Source organism: Microtus oregoni, unplaced genomic scaffold, assembly GCF_018167655.1.
Source record: "Microtus oregoni isolate MIOR12 unplaced genomic scaffold, Mior012 000004F_ref0000308, whole genome shotgun sequence".
Taxonomy (NCBI): domain Eukaryota; kingdom Metazoa; phylum Chordata; class Mammalia; order Rodentia; family Cricetidae; genus Microtus; species Microtus oregoni.
In genome coordinates, this window is record NW_024543063.1 from 12286528 (window position 1) to 12304816 (window position 18289).

General features: G+C 46.8%; 1 protein-coding gene across 2 annotated transcripts in view; it reads left to right on the forward strand.

The window, feature by feature from the left end:
* Positions 1-7232: 7232 nt before the first annotated feature.
* The window catches only part of Smarcal1 (SWI/SNF related, matrix associated, actin dependent regulator of chromatin, subfamily a like 1), a 44588-nt gene continuing 33531 nt past the window's right edge, over positions 7233-18289 (forward strand). Inside the window, exons 1-6 of one of the 2 annotated variants that reach the window (XM_041650076.1) lie at positions 7233-7421; positions 8425-8607; positions 9136-9935; positions 10769-10819; positions 14562-14774; positions 15310-15360. In XM_041650076.1, the coding sequence (XP_041506010.1) occupies positions 9194-9935; positions 10769-10819; positions 14562-14774; positions 15310-15360 (1057 nt within the window). In that variant the 5' untranslated portion in view covers positions 7233-7421; positions 8425-8607; positions 9136-9193. The remainder of the gene's footprint in view (positions 7422-8424; positions 8608-9135; positions 9936-10768; positions 10820-14561; positions 14775-15309; positions 15361-18289) is intronic. The other variant, XM_041650078.1, reaches the window with a different exon arrangement.

An 18289-nucleotide genomic window follows, 5' to 3' on the forward strand; every position in this document is an offset into this window, starting at 1 on the left:
TCTCCAAAGAGAAATTCTGCCCCTTGAGCACAGCCTGCTCCGGTCACCACAGTACCCTGTCCATCTGAAGGCCCTCACTAGATGCAGCCCCCAAAATGTGCCAGAACCTGCCTGTCTCCAAAGACTATCTGTGATAGCAGGCTAGGAGCAAAAGGAAACATTAAGAATAGTGCCCCTGGCCAGGTGTGGTAGCTCACACCTTAATCCCAGCACTTGGGAGGTTGAGCAAGGCAGATCTCTGTGATTTCAAGGTCATCCTGGTCTACAGAGTGAGTTCCTACAGCCAGGACTACACAGAGAAACCCTGTCCTGAAAAATTAAAAAATAAAAGATAAAATAAAATGAAAAATATCGCCACGGGGGTCCAATCTGACCATGCGGCCTAGTATCCATCATCTCTTCCCCAGACTTCTTTGATGGCTTTTCCCATGAAGTCTTCCTGTGGACACTCCACTCTGCAGCAAGGGCCATGTTATCATATCATATCATATCATTGAATTCCTGAAGGAATCCTTTGGGTGGCTTCCCCTCTCCTCAGGACAAGATCCGGACTTCAGTCCCTTGAGCGCTCATCTTTTCCTCTAAAGCCTCCATGTTGCTCACCCCCCTCTCACCCACCTCCATCACGTTAGCCTCCTTCCAGTTTCTCAGACCCAGTTGGGTCCTGCTATGGTGGGCCTGGACTGTTCGCTGCTACTCTCTGAGCATAGCACAGCAGTTATCATCTTAACAAGGCAGCCACCATCACCCATGAGAGACCCACACAAGCTCTAGTCTGTTGATACTCCCTCATAGACGGAGGGAGTAGGGAGGGGCGTTCGACTTGGTTCTGAAATTTCAGCCACCCCTTCCTGCATTCCGCTCCCAACTGTGTATAACCTTGTTCCAGAGGGGCTAGAATAGCCAGGAGGCAGAAGGCTAAGGGAAGGGGAGCTCTGGGGAAGCCAATGACCCACTGTGGAGTGAGGTTTTTGGGTTAGGCGGATGGTTAGGGACCCTCACCTTCCTATAAGTAGGCCTCATTCCTTCGATCTTTGTTCCATCTTAGGTGAATAAGGTTTGTTCCCAACTCCCCAGGAAAACTAAGGCAGCCATCTGCCTCTGCTTCTGGGGCCTGTTCTCCTTCAGGGCCCACACCACCTTTCCCAGCCACTCTGAACTGGTTCCCTCTGTTGTCTCTCCCTGGCCTTTAGTCTCCTCCTCTCTTTCTGCCCTGACTCCTTCACTAGACCTTGACTTTTCTGAGGGAAGCGTTGCATCCTTTGGCTCTTTTTTTTTTTTTTTTGGTTTTTTGAGACAGGGTTTCTCTGTAGCTTTGGAGCCTGTCCTGGAACTAGCTCTTGTAGACCAGGCTGGCCTCGAACTCACAGAGATCCGCCTGCCTCTGCCTCCCGAGTGCTGAGATTAAAGGCATGCAACACCACCGCCCGGCTCCTTTGGCTCTTATGACTGCCTGCTCTCCTGGTGCCTTCACCCATGTGTAGTCCCTGAGTTTTCCTCAAGTGAAGTTATGAATGGATGGATTTTTTTTTTTAATGAAAGCAGCAATATTGGAGGAACAGAAAAACTGACATTTTATAAGTGGAAGAAAATTGAAACAGGGTGTCAAGGAGGGTGCTTTTGGCAAAGAATGTGTGACGTTGTCCCAGAAGGGAGAAGGAGAAGTGCCAGATTGAAAGGGAAGCTAGCTAGGAAGCCCAAACAGCAAGAAAGCCGAGGACAGGGAGAGGGCCGGCACAGCAGCCTCCAGACAGAGCTCTGTGTAGAGCCTGCAGCAGGCCCTGATGTTAGGCCACTTTAGAGTTGTGGGGAGGGGGGGGGGCTGGGGAGTGGCAAACAGGAACGGAACTGCTACACTCAGTCATTAAATCCGTCAGAACGGAACAACCGCTAAGGAAGGTGAATTTCTTGCCTTATAAACCTTCACAGTGCTCCTCTGTGCTTTGGATATGCAAATGCCTTTGCCAACCCACAGCACTCTGGGAAGGAGCAGCCTCAAAGCCTTGCATCTGCTCCTGCATCTCATAGAAGTACTCTTGGTGTGATTAACCTGAGTGGTGGTGTGCCCTTGAGGCGGCTGTCAAAAAGTCCTCCCCAGAGACTGTTCTAGGGCATTGAAGACAGGGAGAGGGAAGCCCAGCATTTACATGACCAGCAGGAGGCTCCCGAGGGAGACTTTAATCTCGTTTAGGTGTCCAGACACAGGCCATTAGGCAAGGGAAGGCATGCAGTGACCATTTGTACATCTAATTAAGCCCTAGAAAGAGCCCTGCTAAGGCACCTGTCTCTGGTCTGGTTAATCAGGCCCAGCTGACCTCTCTGAGCTCCTGTTTCTTTACTCCTAAGGGAGGAGACTGATATCCTCTGAGGTCCCTTCTGATTTTACTTTATGGGTCAAGAAACGAAAATTACAGAGATTCTTTGGAAATGTATCAGCAAGGCCACTGCTTTGTTTTCAGGTCCCTGGAGTATACGGGGTGAGGTGGGGAGAAATTAGTAATTACAGACTGGAAAAAAAATGTGTCTTAGACGCAGCATTTGTCCTCTAGGGACCCAGAGTCCAGGAAAACCCAGGGAGGATGTAGAATCCCAAAGGACTTGGGTTAAACCTGAGAATGACAAACTCATATATTCAGATCCTGCTGTGATCATAATGTAGTTTTGTGTCTCTCTTTCATCGTGAGCGTATAGCTAAATAGTCAGAGGGGGGAAGAAAGGGGAAAGGGAATGAAAGGACAATGGACAGAGAGGGGAGGGAGAAGGCTAACAGGAGAGGTAGGAGCCACTGGTCTCTGGATATAAACACCAGACTGAGTTTGGTTAATTTATGCCCCTCTCCTTCTGTGATGGTTAATCTTGATTGCCAACTTGCTGGAATTTAGAATCACCATGGAAACAAATCGCAGGGCAAGTCTGCGAGGGAGTTTCTATATTCGGTTAAATGAGGTGGGAAGACTCACCCTAAATGTGGGCAGCACTGTTCTGTGCATTGATCCTGGACTGGATGAAAAGAAGACAGTGGCCGGAGCATCTGAATTCATGGCTCCGTTTCCTGACTGCAGATGTCATGTGACCTGCTGTCTCAAGCTTCTGCAACCAAACTTTCCCACTGTGGTGGACTGCACCCTAATCTGAGGGACAAAATAAATCATGTTTTCCTTAGGTCACTTTTGTTAGGCATCTTGCCACAGTGATGAAGAAAGTCGCGAATAAATCTTGGCTCCAAAATAAACAACACACTGGAAAGCTAAGTGCAATTCACAAGGGCAGCAGAATCAAGACTTGAGGATAACAGGACTGGGAATATAGCTCAGTGGTAGAGTTCTTATCTAGCGTGTATGAGGCCCTGGAATCGATTCCAGTACTCTGCCAAATGGGTGTTATTTTTATGTCATGGGGAACACAATACCCAACAGGAACAGCTCAGGGAGAAAAGATTTATCTTGGCTCACAGTTTCCGAGGGTTCAGTCCATGGTGTTGGGTGGGGACGGTGTGGTAAAGCAGCACAGTTCACTGCAGCAAGAACACTTAGTAGAGGATGCTCACATCACAGCAGACCAGAAAGCAAAGAGAGTGCAACAGGAACCACCGAGAGCCTCCTGTGATCTTCAAATCCCTCCCTTAGTGGCCCACTTCTGCCAGCCAGACCCACCTCCTAAAAGTCCCACAGCTTCTCAAGATATCAACATTACTGAGGAATGAGCTCTCAGAGCATCAGCCTATGGGGGGTTTTTCAAAAATATAATAGTAAGGTCCGGCCACTCCAGAAGTTGATTGGAATCTGATTAGTTTGGTTTTTGAAGATGAGTTTTAGACTAAACACTTATTTCAATTTTAGGATGTTAGCACTCAAAAAGAGAGCATATTTTTCATCTAATTCCAGACATTCTACATTGGAATTTCTAGGAACAAGATCTGTGAATTTACAGGAATCCTGGGTTCTATGGCTCCAAATGTTCTGTCTTGTCAAAAAGGACAGTATATTGTTCTATTGGTGGGGGAGTGGGCCACAAGAGTGAAGTGGCTGCATTGTGAATTCATGACAAGTATGATGAAGGCACAGCACTTGGTCTTAACAAATTAACTGACTCTGGTAGGGACAGGAAGAGCAAGGCAGGTGTGGGCTAATCAACAGCTATTCACACTGTGTGAATCAGCAGCTATACTGTGTAAACCAGCAGCTATTCACACTGTGTACATCAGCAGCTATTCACACTGTGTAAACCAGCAGCTATTCACACTGTGTACATCAGCAGCTATTCACACTGTGTGTATCAGCAGCTATTCACACTGTGTCCATTAGCAGCTATTCACACTGTGTAAACCAGCAGCTATTTACACTGTACATCTGCAGCTATTCACACTGTGTGTATCAGCAGCTATTCACACTGTGTACATCAGCAGCTATTCACACTGTGTACATCAGCAGCTATCACACTGTGTATATCAGCAGCTGTTCACACGGTGTACATCAGCAGCTATTCACACTGTGTACCTCAGCAGCTATTCACACTGTGTACATCAGCAGCTATTCACACTGTGTAAACCAGCAGCTGTTCACACGGTGTACATCAGCAGCTATTACACTGTGTGTATCAGCAGCTATTCACACTGTGTGTATCAGCAGCTATTCACACTATGTAAACCAGCAGCTATTCACACTGTATGAATCAGCAGCCATTCACACTGTGTACATCAACAGCTATTCACACTGTATACATCAGCAGCTATTCACACTGTGTGAATCAGCAGCCATTTTTACACTGTGTACATCAATAGCTATTCACACCATGTAAATCAGCAGCTATTCACACTGTGTAAATCAGCAGCTATTTTGTGCAAATCAGCAGCTATTCACACTGAGTAGAAGGAAGCCAAATCTGAGATTTCCCTTGAATACTAGCAACATCCCCCTTCCACCTGTTGTAGGATTTCACAGGTCGCTAAGCATTTCATCCATTATTGTTTCAGCTCTAACAATGAAGAGATAGAACCAAGTGCTGTTGTCCTACATCAGTGTCTTTTGTCTTTACAGATAAAACAAAAGCACCGACACACCAAGGGGAAATCACATGACGAGATACGAAATTAAAAACAAATGAAAAAGGAAGGCACAGTGGCTATGTTTATGTAACAGGACCCCAGACCTTAGCACAATTGATGCCACGTTAGAGGTACAATTCTCACCTCAAAAGCTGGGAGGTAGGCCCCACACCTGCCAAAATGGGAACCAAGACCTAATCCATCAAATCCACCGCGGTCCATGGTTCCAGGATCCAGGAAAGCCCCTAAATATACTAACCTTGTTTTTTGGCTTCTGTAGTTCTGCTTCTTGCTAACTGAAGTGTGCCAACCGAGCTGTGGTTGGTGCATAAAAACTAAGGAGCTGTGAGGATCCCAGTTGTGTGACATCGATAAGTTCCCCATATAGCTGCCAACCTGTAATAAAGACTTTCTTCCGGCTTTTAAAGCATTCTCTGGTGGACATAGTTTGTAACGTTCACAGTAGATTCGAATCCTTTGTCTATTAGGACTTGATCCTCAGCCTCTGTTATTAGCAAATAATGTTTCAAGTAACACAAAATATATGATTATTGTAAGAAAATTAAAACAATGCACGGAAATAAAACTTTGAATGTTGGAATATGTATCGCACCCTACCTAACTTGTCAGTGGTTTGTAATAAAACTTTGAATGTTGGAATGTGTATCCCACCCTACCTAACTTGTCAGTGGTTTGCCGGAATTTCTAGATTTCTCTATAAAGAAATTTCTTTTTGTAGCTTTGGAGCTCTTGTAGACCAGGCTGGCCTTAAACTCACAGAAATCTGCCTGCCTCTGTCTCCCGAGTGCTGGGATTTAAGGCGTGCGCCGCCACCACCACCGCCGCCGCCGCCTGGCTCCCGTAAAGAAATTTTTCTTCTCCCTCCCCCTCATCTTCTTTCCTTATCAAAGGACACACCCACCACTGTGGCTTCTTCTCCTTAAGTATATGGCTGTTTTACCTACTAACTCCTCATTCAGAGAGCTACCTCATTGTAATGAACTATGTTTGAAAACAGAATCATAACAACCTTCACAATACACTGATGATAGAAGAATATTATATTCAATCATTGCAGGGGTGAAAGAATGCAGCTGCTCAAGAACTGGGGACAGCTATGAACACATCTGATAGACACAAGGGTTTTGGAGCCAGAATAACAAACTACCTGAATACGGCCTTGAGAAAATTGTGGACCAGTTCCGGTTCAGTTTTCTTATCTATAAATGAGAATAATAGAGCTGGGTGTGATGGTACACACCTTTAATCAAGCACTCAAGAGCCAGGCGGTGGTGGCGCACACCTTTAATCCCAGCACTTGGGAGGCAGAGGCAGGTGGATCTCTGTGAGTTCGAGACCAGCCTGGTCTACAAGAGCTAGTTCCAGGACAGGCTCCAAAACCACAGAGAAACCCTGTCTCAAAAAACAAACAAACAAACAAACAAACAAGCACTCCAGAGAAGGATCTGTTAGTTCTAGGCCAGACAGGGATACACTGTGAGATCCTGTCTTAAAAAGAAACGAAAAGAAAAGAAAGAAAGAAAGAAAGAAAGAAAGGAGGGATGGAGGGAGAAGAGAAAAAGAAAAGCAAGAAAAAAGAAAGCAAGAAGAGAGAGAGAGAGAGAGAGAGAGAGAGAGAGAGAGAGAGAATCTCATGAGGTGCAGGTCTGTAGGAGGCGGAGACAGGAAAGTCATCCTCAGATACTGAGTTAATACCAGACAAGACTGAGATACAAGAGATCCTGTCTATGCTTCATAGGTTGTAGTAAGAATTAAGTGAGGTTCATCTCAACGATCATCACTGACCAATGAAGGCTCTAACAATACCGGTTCCTCTTTGGTCCAGGAGAGCAGAGACTCAGCGGCTGGATCTTAAATTACAAGGACAACACTATTAGAAAAGAGTATTTCAGGAAAATCTTTATTAATCAGTCTGGATGTCTGAGATGTCCACTGGCGATACCACTGACATTGAATGCCTAGCTTCACTGGCTGCCTTTACGCCGGACTGAACAACTCCCAGGCACCATACCTTACCCCGCCCTCAACGTCACACCTTCTCTAGTTCACCAGCCCGCCAATTGGCAGGCCTTCGGACCCAAACTACAAACCCCAGAAGGCCCCACACCAAATGTGTTATAAACCCCCGTTCATGACCGGCCTCTCTAGCCGTATTGGCTGCTGGGAAATGTAGTTCCACGGTGGCCGAGCCACTCATGGCCCGCGGTCCGCCCCAACATGGGTGAACGGGCGGCGTTTTGAGTTTCAGTTCCTCTAACAGTCTAGTTAAAAGCGTAAACAGTCTATGTAGGGCTTTGGAGACGCTCCTGGGTGAGGGCTGTTCTGCAAAGGTGCCTCGCTTTCCGGGCCTCGCTAGGTAAGAAAGCGGGCTGGGAAGGAGGCAGCGGCCTTGGAGGCGGACGAGACCAAATGCGGCTAGAGGAGGGAGCTTGGGAAGGATCCAAGTTAAAGGCAAAGTGGGGCGGGAGGTCCGCTCCTCTCAGGGCTCGGGAGGTGCCCCAGAAAGGAAGTGAAGCCCAGGTCCCCACAAAGAGGGATGTCTACGTTGGGGGGTGGGGGTGCATTTGTGGTTTGTGGCTTATTAATGCGACCTCTCATCCCTCTGGGGTGGTCAGTCAACATACCAGACCTTGGCAGTTAGGTAGATCACCCTAGCACAAGACAGAAAGTTTTAACTGCTTCTGGCTGGCAGGAGTGTAACATCTGTGAGAACAGATGTTTTAGGGGTGCTTTGTTTAAAGGGAGTATTAACAGAGAAGACAATCTTAAGCCCTCTAAAGTTTAGAGCCTAGACCCTCCTTTGACGACTCACAGTGCTACTGGAGTATTTCCTGTGCTTATAAACTTTATAAGGCTGTACCTGGCAGAGAATTGGGTGTTCTGGCCCCTGCTTCTAAAATACTGTAGAACTGGTCCAGCCAATAGGGTAAATTAAATCACAGTACAAAATAAAATAAAATGTATAGGATGACCCTACTTTGTAATGAATAGCTGTATTTTCCAAGTATGTGGCAAGAAAACTTCAAAACGCAGGGCGGAGGTGGTGCATGCCTTTAGCCTTTAATCTCAGCACTCGGGAGGCAGAGGCAGGTGGATCTCTGTGAGTTCGAGGCCAGCCTGGTCTACAAGAGCACGTTCTGGGACAGGCTTCAAAGCTACAGTGAAATCCTGCCTTGAAAAACCAAAAAAAAAAAAAAAACAAAACAAAAACAAAAAACACTTTAAAAAGGTGCCCTGAGTTAACATGGTAACATGTAGCAGGTGAGATGACAGTTGAACTCCACCCTTTACGTCTTCGTATTTGGTACAGTAACCACTGCTCCCTTCTCCCCCACTTCTCCCCTTTGTTTTTCCAAAAGTCACTTTGCCGGTACATTTTGGAAATCAGGCTGGAAGGCCTGCTGCTCTGGCTTGTGTTGGGCCCTGCAGGTTGCCATGCAGACGGGTAGTGAGGATCGGATACAAGGGGACAGTTGAGTGTGCACGTTCCTTTCCCCTCCTCCAGGCTGGAAACAAGCTGCTTGAGCAAGTGGCACGCCATGGTACGTCTAATCCATTGTCCTTTCTCGTTTAAAATGAAGTCTTTGTGCTTTCTAATGAAGCTAGGCTTCCCGGTAAAACTTCCTTGGGCTCTGCTAACTCACTTTGGCTAGGGAATGGGAGGGAGAAAAATACTCCAGCTGAAATACAATCAGTTTTGGATTCACTGTTTGCTTTTTCATCAGTATTATTATTTTAACATATGCTACTTACTGTGCGTGTGTGTGCGTGTGCGTGTGTGCGTGCGTGTGCATGTGCGTGCGTGTGCGCGTGTGCGTGTGCGTGCGTGTGCGTGCGTGTGTGTGCGTGTGTGCGTGTGTGTGCGTGTGTGTGCGTGTGTGTGTGTGCGCGTGTGTGTGTGTACGCACGCATGCACGTGCCTACACACTTTCATTTTAATTATAAAAGAAAACTCAGTTTGTCCTTTAGTTTTTTTCTAATACTAATACGTTCCCCGGGACAAAAGCTTGTCAGATCAGAGAGGAGCATAGTGAACACAGTGTTTACAGCAGTCTTTCCACCTTTCACAGCTTTTGCCAGCTGCTCAATTAAAAGGTGACATTCCTGCGTAAGCCTATTCATGTTAAAATGTCCTTGCTACTTACTGAGGAGCAGAAGAGAAAGATTGAAGAGAATCGACAAAAGGCCCTGGCCCGCCGAGCCGAGAAGTTATCAGAACAGCCTCAAGGCACAGCTTCAGGTTCCACTGTTTCCGGCCCTTTGGGGAATCTTCCAGCGGGGCCTTCTAAGCCAGTGGGCCATGGTGTCCTTTTCAAGCAACAGAATCTCAGTAATTCATTTCCTGCTGATCAGAGAGCTCACAGTTCCAACCATGTTCAGCCCAGCACACCAGAGCCGGCGAAGGGGCTATGGAAGATCCAGGGAGAGAGGCCTGCAGTGTGCGCAAACCCTGCCTCAGGTCCTCCAAACATCTCTGACCAGCAGCCTTCGGGTTATAAACCATATCAGGGTAATCCTCAGGCTTCTCATAAGGTCAAGTCGACATCCATTGCTACCACAACCCAGGAGCCTTTAGCTAAAGCACAGAGCTCCCAGGACACAGTAGCTTCCTCCTCTGGACTGTTTCCCAGGGATCCCGAGTTAGAGGCCAAGACCGTGAAGCCCTCCACCTCTGGACAGAGTGGTTCGGACACCTATTATGCCTTAGGGGGAACAGAAGGGAGACCCCCCAAAAAACTACAAACCTCGCCCCAGAAAGTAAGCTGTCTTCAGGGAACGTGCATAAGGATGGGGGATCGTTTTCAGGTGAAGATTGGCTACAACAAAGAGCTCATTGCTCTGTTCAAGTCTCTGCCCAGCAGACACTATGGTAACGAGGCTTTTTCTTTTTCCTATTTTTGGACTCTGTTCTAACAGTTTCTCATAAATATTAAGAGGGCACATTGGCACATTACATTTTTCTATTTTAGCCAGTGTTTCCCTTTGTGATAGACATTGTCTCACGCAGCCGTCAAATTCAGCTAGCGCAGGGTCGTAGAGAGAGCGTAATTTGCTGAGGAGGCTGTTCTTATGCCAGGTGTAGCGTATGTAGTATAGCATTGAAGCCTAAAAACAATAGTTTGAAATCCATAGATTTTTTTTCTTTCAGTTTTCTTTTGTTTGTTTTTTGTTTTGTTCTTCAAGACAGGGTTTCTCTGTGGCTTTGGAGTTTGTCCCGGAACTAGCTCTTGTAGACCAGGCTGGCCTCAAACTCACTGAGATCCGCCTGCCTCTGCCTCCCGAGGGCTGGGATTAAAGGTGTGCGCCACCACCGCCTGGCTTCCTTTCAATTTTTAAAGTGATGGACTAGCTCGGTAAAGTTGAGTAACACCTGAGGGGAGAGTTAGGGTGTGGCTAGCTCTGCTACTCCTCAGAGCACTGCTCCTACCATTGCCCAAACAAACGGCAGTTCAGAGGGGTTGGGTTCCAGTCCTGACTGCCTCAGCCCACTTAGTTCCTTGTCTTCCCTGGGCCTGAGGTTCCGTCTACACGAAGCAGAATTACCCGTATTTGTTATTTGTCTCATATAGAGATTTTTAAGTCTGTGAGAGCTTGCCCGTCAACAACTTTGAGTTTGGCCTCTATCTGTTCAGGAAATAAACTCTTACAGAATGTCCGAGTACAAATGGAAGCAAAAAGTGCTGAGCCTTCTGTTTATTTCAGATCCTGTTACGAAGACATGGGACTTCACCATGGCCGACTACAGAGCCCTGAGTAAGTGGGACATTAGTAAAGGCTAGCACCTGATGGTTCTGTGCACTGGGCTCTTCTCAGCCCGTAGCTACACCTGATGATGGTTCTGTGCACTGGGCTCTTCTCAGCCCGCAGCTGCACCTGATGGTTCTGTGCACTGGGCTCTTCTCAGCCCGCAGCTGCACCTGATGGTTCTGTGCACTGGGCTCTTCTCAGCCCGCAGCTGCACCTGATGGTTCTGTGCACTGGGCTCTTCTCAGTCCGCAGCTGCATCTGATGATGGTTCTGTGCACTGGGCTCTTCTCAGTCCGCAGCTGCACCTGATGATGGTTCTGTGCACTGGGCTCTTCTCAGCCCGCAGCTGCACCTGATGGTTCTGTGCACTGGGCTCTTCTCAGCCCGCAGCTGCACCTGATGGTTCTGTGCACTGGGCTCGTCTCAGCCCGCAGCTGCACCTGATGGTTCTGTGCACTGGGCTCTTCTCAGTCCGCAGCTGCATCTGATGATGGTTCTGTGCACTGGGCTCTTCTCAGTCTGCAGCTGCACTTGATGGTTCTGTGCACTGGGCTCTTCTCAGTCCGCAGCTGCACCTGATGATGGTTCTGTGCACTGGGCTCTTCTCAGTCCGCAGCTGCATCTGATGGTTCTGTGCATTGGGCTCTTCTCAGCCCGCAGCTGCATGGTGTCTCTTATCTCTCCTACCACCCACTTTACAAACAGGGAAATGATGTCTCTAGTGAGCAACTAATGCAGGGACACACAGCTAATTAGTTATGCAACTAGAATTCAAACCGGAGTGCCTGTTCCCCTTGGGCTGTGCCAGCTCCAGCAGTGACAGGCAGTTGTGTCAGGCCTTGCTCCTAAGGAGAAGATTGTTTAACCTCTGACACTGGTTAGTGAACCCCAAAATTCAGGAGCTCAGGCAGGTCCATCCTGTGGTGTCCAGTCACCACCAGCCCTAGGTGTCCCTCTGTCTTCTGTGTATGTCTTATATCAATATTTCTGTCCTCTTGTGGAATATTTAGCCAGGCAAAGATGTGTTCCATTTGGTTATGTTGCAGAGTATTACTGTAGCTATGCGTCGGAGTGTTACATTTGTTTCTGCTGCCCTTGTTAATGGTGTAAAGGTGTGCTACATTTATTTGTGCTGCACTTGCTTAACTATGTAAAGATGTGTTGCTTTTCACCTTGCCTGCCTGAGGGACTTGAACTGCCAGTCGCTGGGCAGCCAGGTGGGGCTGGCAGGCAGAGAGAAAAATAGAAGAGACTGAGAGAGAAGGAGGGAGGAAGAGAGGGAGATGCCCAGGGTCAGAAGCCAGGCAGCCACCAGTCAGCCAGACATGGAGGAAGCAGGAAAGTAAAATACACAGGATGAAAGAAAGGTAAAAAAGCACCGAGATAATCACTGCAGATAAAGAGAAATAGATTAAAGCAAGAGCTAAGATGATTCTGAGCATTCATAACTGGTGATGGGGAGCTGGTTGGTGACCCAAAAGAAAGCCCGGTACATGTCCCCTTGTCCTGCTGCCTCTTTCAAAGAAATTCCTGTGTCTCTTGTTTCCCATTCTCCCCTGGTTCTCAGCAGCCGTGTCCACACCCACTTCTATCTGCCCTTCAGGAGCTGAGGATCGATGTTCAGATTACTTCTCTAAGGATCTGGTATATGAAGAGAATTCTTTGGGTTCACCAGGACATTTTCTGGGTAGTGATGGGCCAATTTCTGTGGAATTTTCTCTTCTTTCCTTGGTCTCTTCTTTGTAAAACATGACTAGGTAATGTCCTGCTCTTTGCTAGGGCTGCTGTGGACTGGACCTTCACAGAAACGTGTTTGCTCGGTTCTGAGGAAAGGAGTCTGAGCTAAAGGTATAGGCAGGCTTGCTCATCCTTCCTGACTTTCTCCTTGACTTTTTGTTTGGTATGATTACTTTTAATACTGCTCCACCTATTTTTTTTAAGAGTGTTAGGCACAAAAGTCTCCTTGTGGCTTTTTAGATAAAGTTGACTGCAGTGTGTGAACCCTCTGGATACCCTGAAGTCCCTTGCAGTGGCTTTGGATTTGTAAATTGTATTTCTGTTTTTAAGTTTCACATAGGCTTATCACTTTAGTGTCTTTTTATACTTTTTATTTCAGATTATGTGTGTGTGTGTGTGTGTGTGTGTGTGTGTGTGTGTGTATAGTTTGTGTTTTTGTTTTTTCAAGACATTGTTTCTCTGTGTAACCCTTGTTGGCCTGGAACTCACTCTGCAGACCAGGCTGGCCTCGAAGTCCTAGAGATTCACCTGTTTCTGCCTCCCGGGTGCTGGGATTCAAGGTGTGCACCAACACCCCCAGCTTTTGTTTCCTTTTTTAAGTACTGAGGATTAAACTCAAAGCCGTGCACATAGTAAGCAACTACTCAACCACATCCTTGGCCCAGTTATTCTTCTTACACTTACCAATCTAAATGTGTCTATGGATACTTCATCCTGTGCTCCGCCCCCCTTTTCTTTTTCCTATAGTGTTGGGGATGGAATCCAGGACCTCAGCTGAGCTAGGTCAGCACTTCAGTATTGAGCTGTATCCCTAGCCTGGATCTTGCTTTTTTAACCCTGCCCACACTCAGCACACAGCACATTAATGTCCAGAGAAGGGTAATTGGCCCCCAGTCTCTGGACTCACCACTCTGGACTCACCCACCACTGACACTCAGATTCTGTACGTCTCCCACTTTTTCTGTCATTAAGTGAAACAGTGTTACATTTGTGGATCATCTGTAGCCTGCCTTTCTCATAAACGTTTTCACTTTAATGAAAGCTAGCAATTCTGGGTGATGAGTGTATGGCTGTCATCATTATAATGGACCACTGTGAGCCTCACAATATTTTGTACTATTGAACATAGTAAATTTTTTACTTTGTCTTTTCCAAAACTTCATACTGACAGGAAAAAATGATTGATTGCATAATGTTTTGTTGTATGAATATGACAGAGTTACCTAAGTCATTTTCTTGCTGTTTAATTTGTTTCCTGTTTCCTGGTTTTGCATCTGTAAGGAAGCCTTGTGTGTACAAGTTTATGTTTATATTTTCAGTTCCCGGAAGTAGAATCTCTTAAAACTCATGCCTATTTCACTAATTTTCCCAAAAGTTTTTTCTCAAGTAGTAATATAAATGTCTTTTTGCGTGTGTTTTTTTGTTTGTTTGTTTTATCTTGCAATGGTTTTTTCCTTCCTTTGATTGTTGGTAAAGTTGAACATTTCTGTTCTCGAGCCCCTCTCCCTTCTGTTTCTAGTGGGCTGCTTCTCCATGCTTTCCTTTTGTCCTCTTCCTACTTTTTAAGTTTTCTGCAAATGTCTTGTCTTAGCTAATTTGCCTTTTAAGTCAGTGTCGGTTTTTTATTTCTTTCTTTTCTTCTTTCTTTCTTTTGAGACCACAAAGCACATCAGCGATCTGTAGTAAACTAATGTGGAAAGTCGTGTGTCTGTGGCCTGTCAGTCCTGTTTCTCATCTTGTTCTCTAAGCAGTTGGTAGAGTCGTTCTGCCTAGGGTGCCAGGGCGCTCTGTGGTGTGTTAGCTCCAGCAGATTCTCCAGCCTACAGAGATTACTGACAGCGTCTGCCATCATCACAAGCTACACCCGTTTTTAATTCAGGATTTTAAGAAACAGAATTGCCTGCCCTGCCCTATCCTGCCCTCTGTCTTGCCCTTCTGAGTGTCCTGGGTAGGGTGACAGTCATCCAGTGTCATCCTCCTATTCACTTTGGTTCTTTCCTCCTCTTCACAGTGAAAGCGGCCGAGCAACTCTCCACGGTCTCCCTCCAGCCGTTGGAAGGGGTTGATGACAGTGGCAGGGGACAGACCAGCCTTCCCTCAGCTCCGTCCCTTGCCTTTGTCTCAGGGAAGTGCATACTCGTCTCCCGCACCCGCTTTGAGGTTGACATTGGCTATTCAGAGGAACTGATCGCACTGTTTAAACAGATGGATTCCAGGAATTACGGCAAGTGATTGACCTCTGCGAGATCCGCAGATCTGTCTTTGACTGTTCACACTGACCTTCCTGATAGAGAGATAGCTGTTTCTGCAGGGCAGTGACCCCTCAGTTGTCACAGAGAGAGAACTCGTAATGGCACCCACTTTATCTCTAAGTTTCCCAAAGAGAACATCCTACTGTTTTCTTAATTGCCTGGTCAGTGTTGTCTTGACCAATGTAAAGTGCATTGCTGCTTTGACTTTAAACCCGTTTGTTTCTATTTTAGCCTTAGCAGAACAGAAAAATAGCAGCTGCCCTACAAAGAAATGACTTCCTGTACCCTAAGACAGTGGTGTCAAATTTAGGCGTGCATGGAAACACGCCTAATAGGAGTTAGCGCTTTAGCTATGGATGGGGGTGGATGTGTTTCTAATAAGTTCCCTGGTGGTGGCTATGGTACCCACCTCAGGACCACCACGTCCATCATGAGAGCTTGCTGGAAGTTCATGAAGTTGGAAAGTGAACAAGTGAACATGTGCATCTTTCTCTCTTCTCATTGCAGATGTCAAGACCAGGAAGTGGAGCTTTCTTCTGGAGGAGCACAATAAACTCAGTAAGAAAAGCCACCTCTCTGCTTTTCATCACAGTCTTAACCTTTAGTAGAAGCCTTAGCTTTAAATCGCTCAGAAGGGAGGTTTCTCCTCCCTGCTGCCATAGCAGTGGTACCTTCATAAGCTTGAGGGCAGAGTAGCTGGCGAAAGACGTACTTGGCTTGCTCTCTTCAAGCCTGCCAGTCCCAGCAGCTTTCTGAAAACCGTTCGGACGCAGGGCTCTTGATCTGTAAGGGCAAGGTGGTACTGTTGAGATTCCCAGGGCCTGGAAGCTGTCCTGCCATCATAGACAGCTGAAGGGAAGGATACAGACTTGGGAACTCAGGAGAGTGCTGGGATGGAAGTGACTTTAGACAACCTCAGTTTACCTCCAGAACTGGATGACCAGAAGGTAGGAGAGAGTGGTGGTTTGTGGCTGCATCTCGCTTGCATCTGTCAGATGTGGAAGTCTGGACCTGATGTGAAGAATTTGAACAGGACTTAGAGACTGACCAAGGGCAGGGATGAGTGCTCAGCTACCATGACCACAAAAGGGAGCTGCCTGGTTGGCTTATCATTGGATTCTTCTTGTGTTCTTTCTTGTATTCTTGTGTTCTTCTCGGACGAACCTAAACCCTAATGTGCCAGGGAAAGGTGGTTGTGGTCATAGCCTGTTCTGGAACACTAGTGTCTAACTTAAGGCAGTAGTGAGTTTTCACAGTTGTTTCCCTCTTCTTGGTGCCCTGTGGACTTACTGGACCTTCCAGAGGATGGGAGGAGCTGTGTGTGGGTACCAGTCATAGCAGTGAGCTGGCCAGCCTCGGGAGTGTGGAGCCATTAGCTACCTGTTCCTCAGGCGAGGGCTTTGAGGAAGAGGGTGGAGCTGGGTTGCTTTCTGTGTTCCACATCTCCTGACTTACTGTGTACCATCAGGTATCAGGTGGATGGCTCACTGTTCTGTGTCCCACTTGCCCTCTTAGTAAGAAAGGACATCTCTTGGCTGGAGATCATAGAAGATTTGCCTTGCATACCTAAGGCCTGTGTGGTAGCATGTGCCTGTTATCCCAATATTCAGGAGGTGGAAGCAGGGGAAGCAAAAGTTCAAGGTCATCCTTGGCTACCTAGCAAGTTGAGGCTAGCCTGGGCTACATGAGACCCTATCTGAAAAAAAAATTTTTCTTGTTTTTTTAAAATTCATATCTGTCTCACTGGCAGACAAATGCAAAGGAATAACTAAGTACAAAAGAAAAACACTTTGCTCCTTGAGGAAGGCCTTGCTGTAACAGCAGGGTCAAGTTGAATAGGAGGTGGTATTTTAGTATCCATAAAATCTGGCTGACGCAATGAAACGGCCAGTGTGGATCTGAAGTTCTCTGGCAGCTGTTCGGAGCTTTTGACTCAAAGGAAACTGTTGGCTTAACCTGAATTTTTGATGAGAGACAGGAATTAGTTCTTTCCGTCGCTTCATTGTCTTCCTTGACCAAGAAAGACAAATATGTGAGCAATAAAATTCTCTGCCTTTTATGGGCCCACACCGCAGGATTCATGGCATTCGCAGGTGATACAGAGCTGGGAAACTGTCAGCCTTCCACAGTGCTTCCTAAGATTTTGTAGACTACCTTAGAATATCTGGTAGACTCAGTCAGTTCTTCTTACAGAAGATGCACATAATGGCACCTCTCGAGTTTGTGTTAGACATTAGTAATTGTCTAGGCCCTGAGTTGGCAATTTTTACATGCTCTTTCCTGGTTACATTATCCCAGTAAGGAAGCCTTTACTTGCCTTACTGGGGACATTTGGGAGTCACTGTAAATCAGGGGTGGCAGAAACAAGATTTAAACTCCTACTGCATTTGTAACCTGACCCAATAGGCAATCGTAACGCCAGCTCTGAGCACTGAGGCCAGAGTGGGCACTTTGAAAAGAGCCTGGTTCTCACCCTGGCTCGGTTTCCATTGGTGCTGCAGACCTGGGGAACTTGCACCGTACTTCTCACCTGAAGATCCCCTTCCTCATGTGTGAAGTCGGATTGTTGATGCCAGCCTAGTAGAACACGTGCTTGAGATGCTAATTAAGAAATGGCAGTGAGGCCTGAGTGTGTCATCAAGGACATGGCGAGAGTCATTTCCCCTAGGACAGTGACTCCGAGGTTTCTCTTCTTTCCAAGTGACTGGACGCCTTCTGCCCGCAGTGAAATTGGCATGAGGCCTTTTGTTTTCCCTGGCTGTCACAGTCCAGAAGGGTTCTCCATGATCTTGTCTTGTCAGCTGCTGTTTGGAAACACTAGCATCTCAGCTGTGTGGCTAGCGCTTCCTTCCAAAGAGCTTTTTGTAGAAATGACTTCTGTATGACTCATGAAGCCAGACAGCACATGCCTGTCATTCACCAGCACCGAGAAAGGACAATAGGCAGCAGCGATGAGGAAGGATGGCGTTCTCAGAAGTGCCCCGTGAGCTGAACTAGCAATACGGGGCTTTGGAAACAGAGCTGTGGGAGACAGTGGCGTAGGGTTCTTCCCCTCTGAATGGATGGAAAAAATGGGGTGCTTACAGAGGCCTTTGCCGCCAGCAGCTCTGCAGCTCCTGGCTGGCTTTCCCAGGTGTTTGGGTTCTAAAGAATGCTGGAATTATGGTGAAAACAGCTTCTGCCAAGTACACTGAGTGCTCAGTCTCCTGAAGTTTGTATAAATTAGCATATTCAGATTTAATTTAAGAGATAAAAAGATTTCTACATCAGTATAGAACAGCCTACTTTATTTTTTTAGCATTCATTTTTTATTGATTTTTATTGAGCTCTACATTTTTTCTCTGCTCTTCTCCCTGACTCTCCCCTCCTTTTCAACCCTCTCCCAAGGTCCCCATGCTCCCAATTTACTCAGGAGATCTTGTCTTTTTCTACTTCCCATTTAGATCAGATCCATGTAAGTCTCTCTTAGAGTCCTCATTGTTGTCTA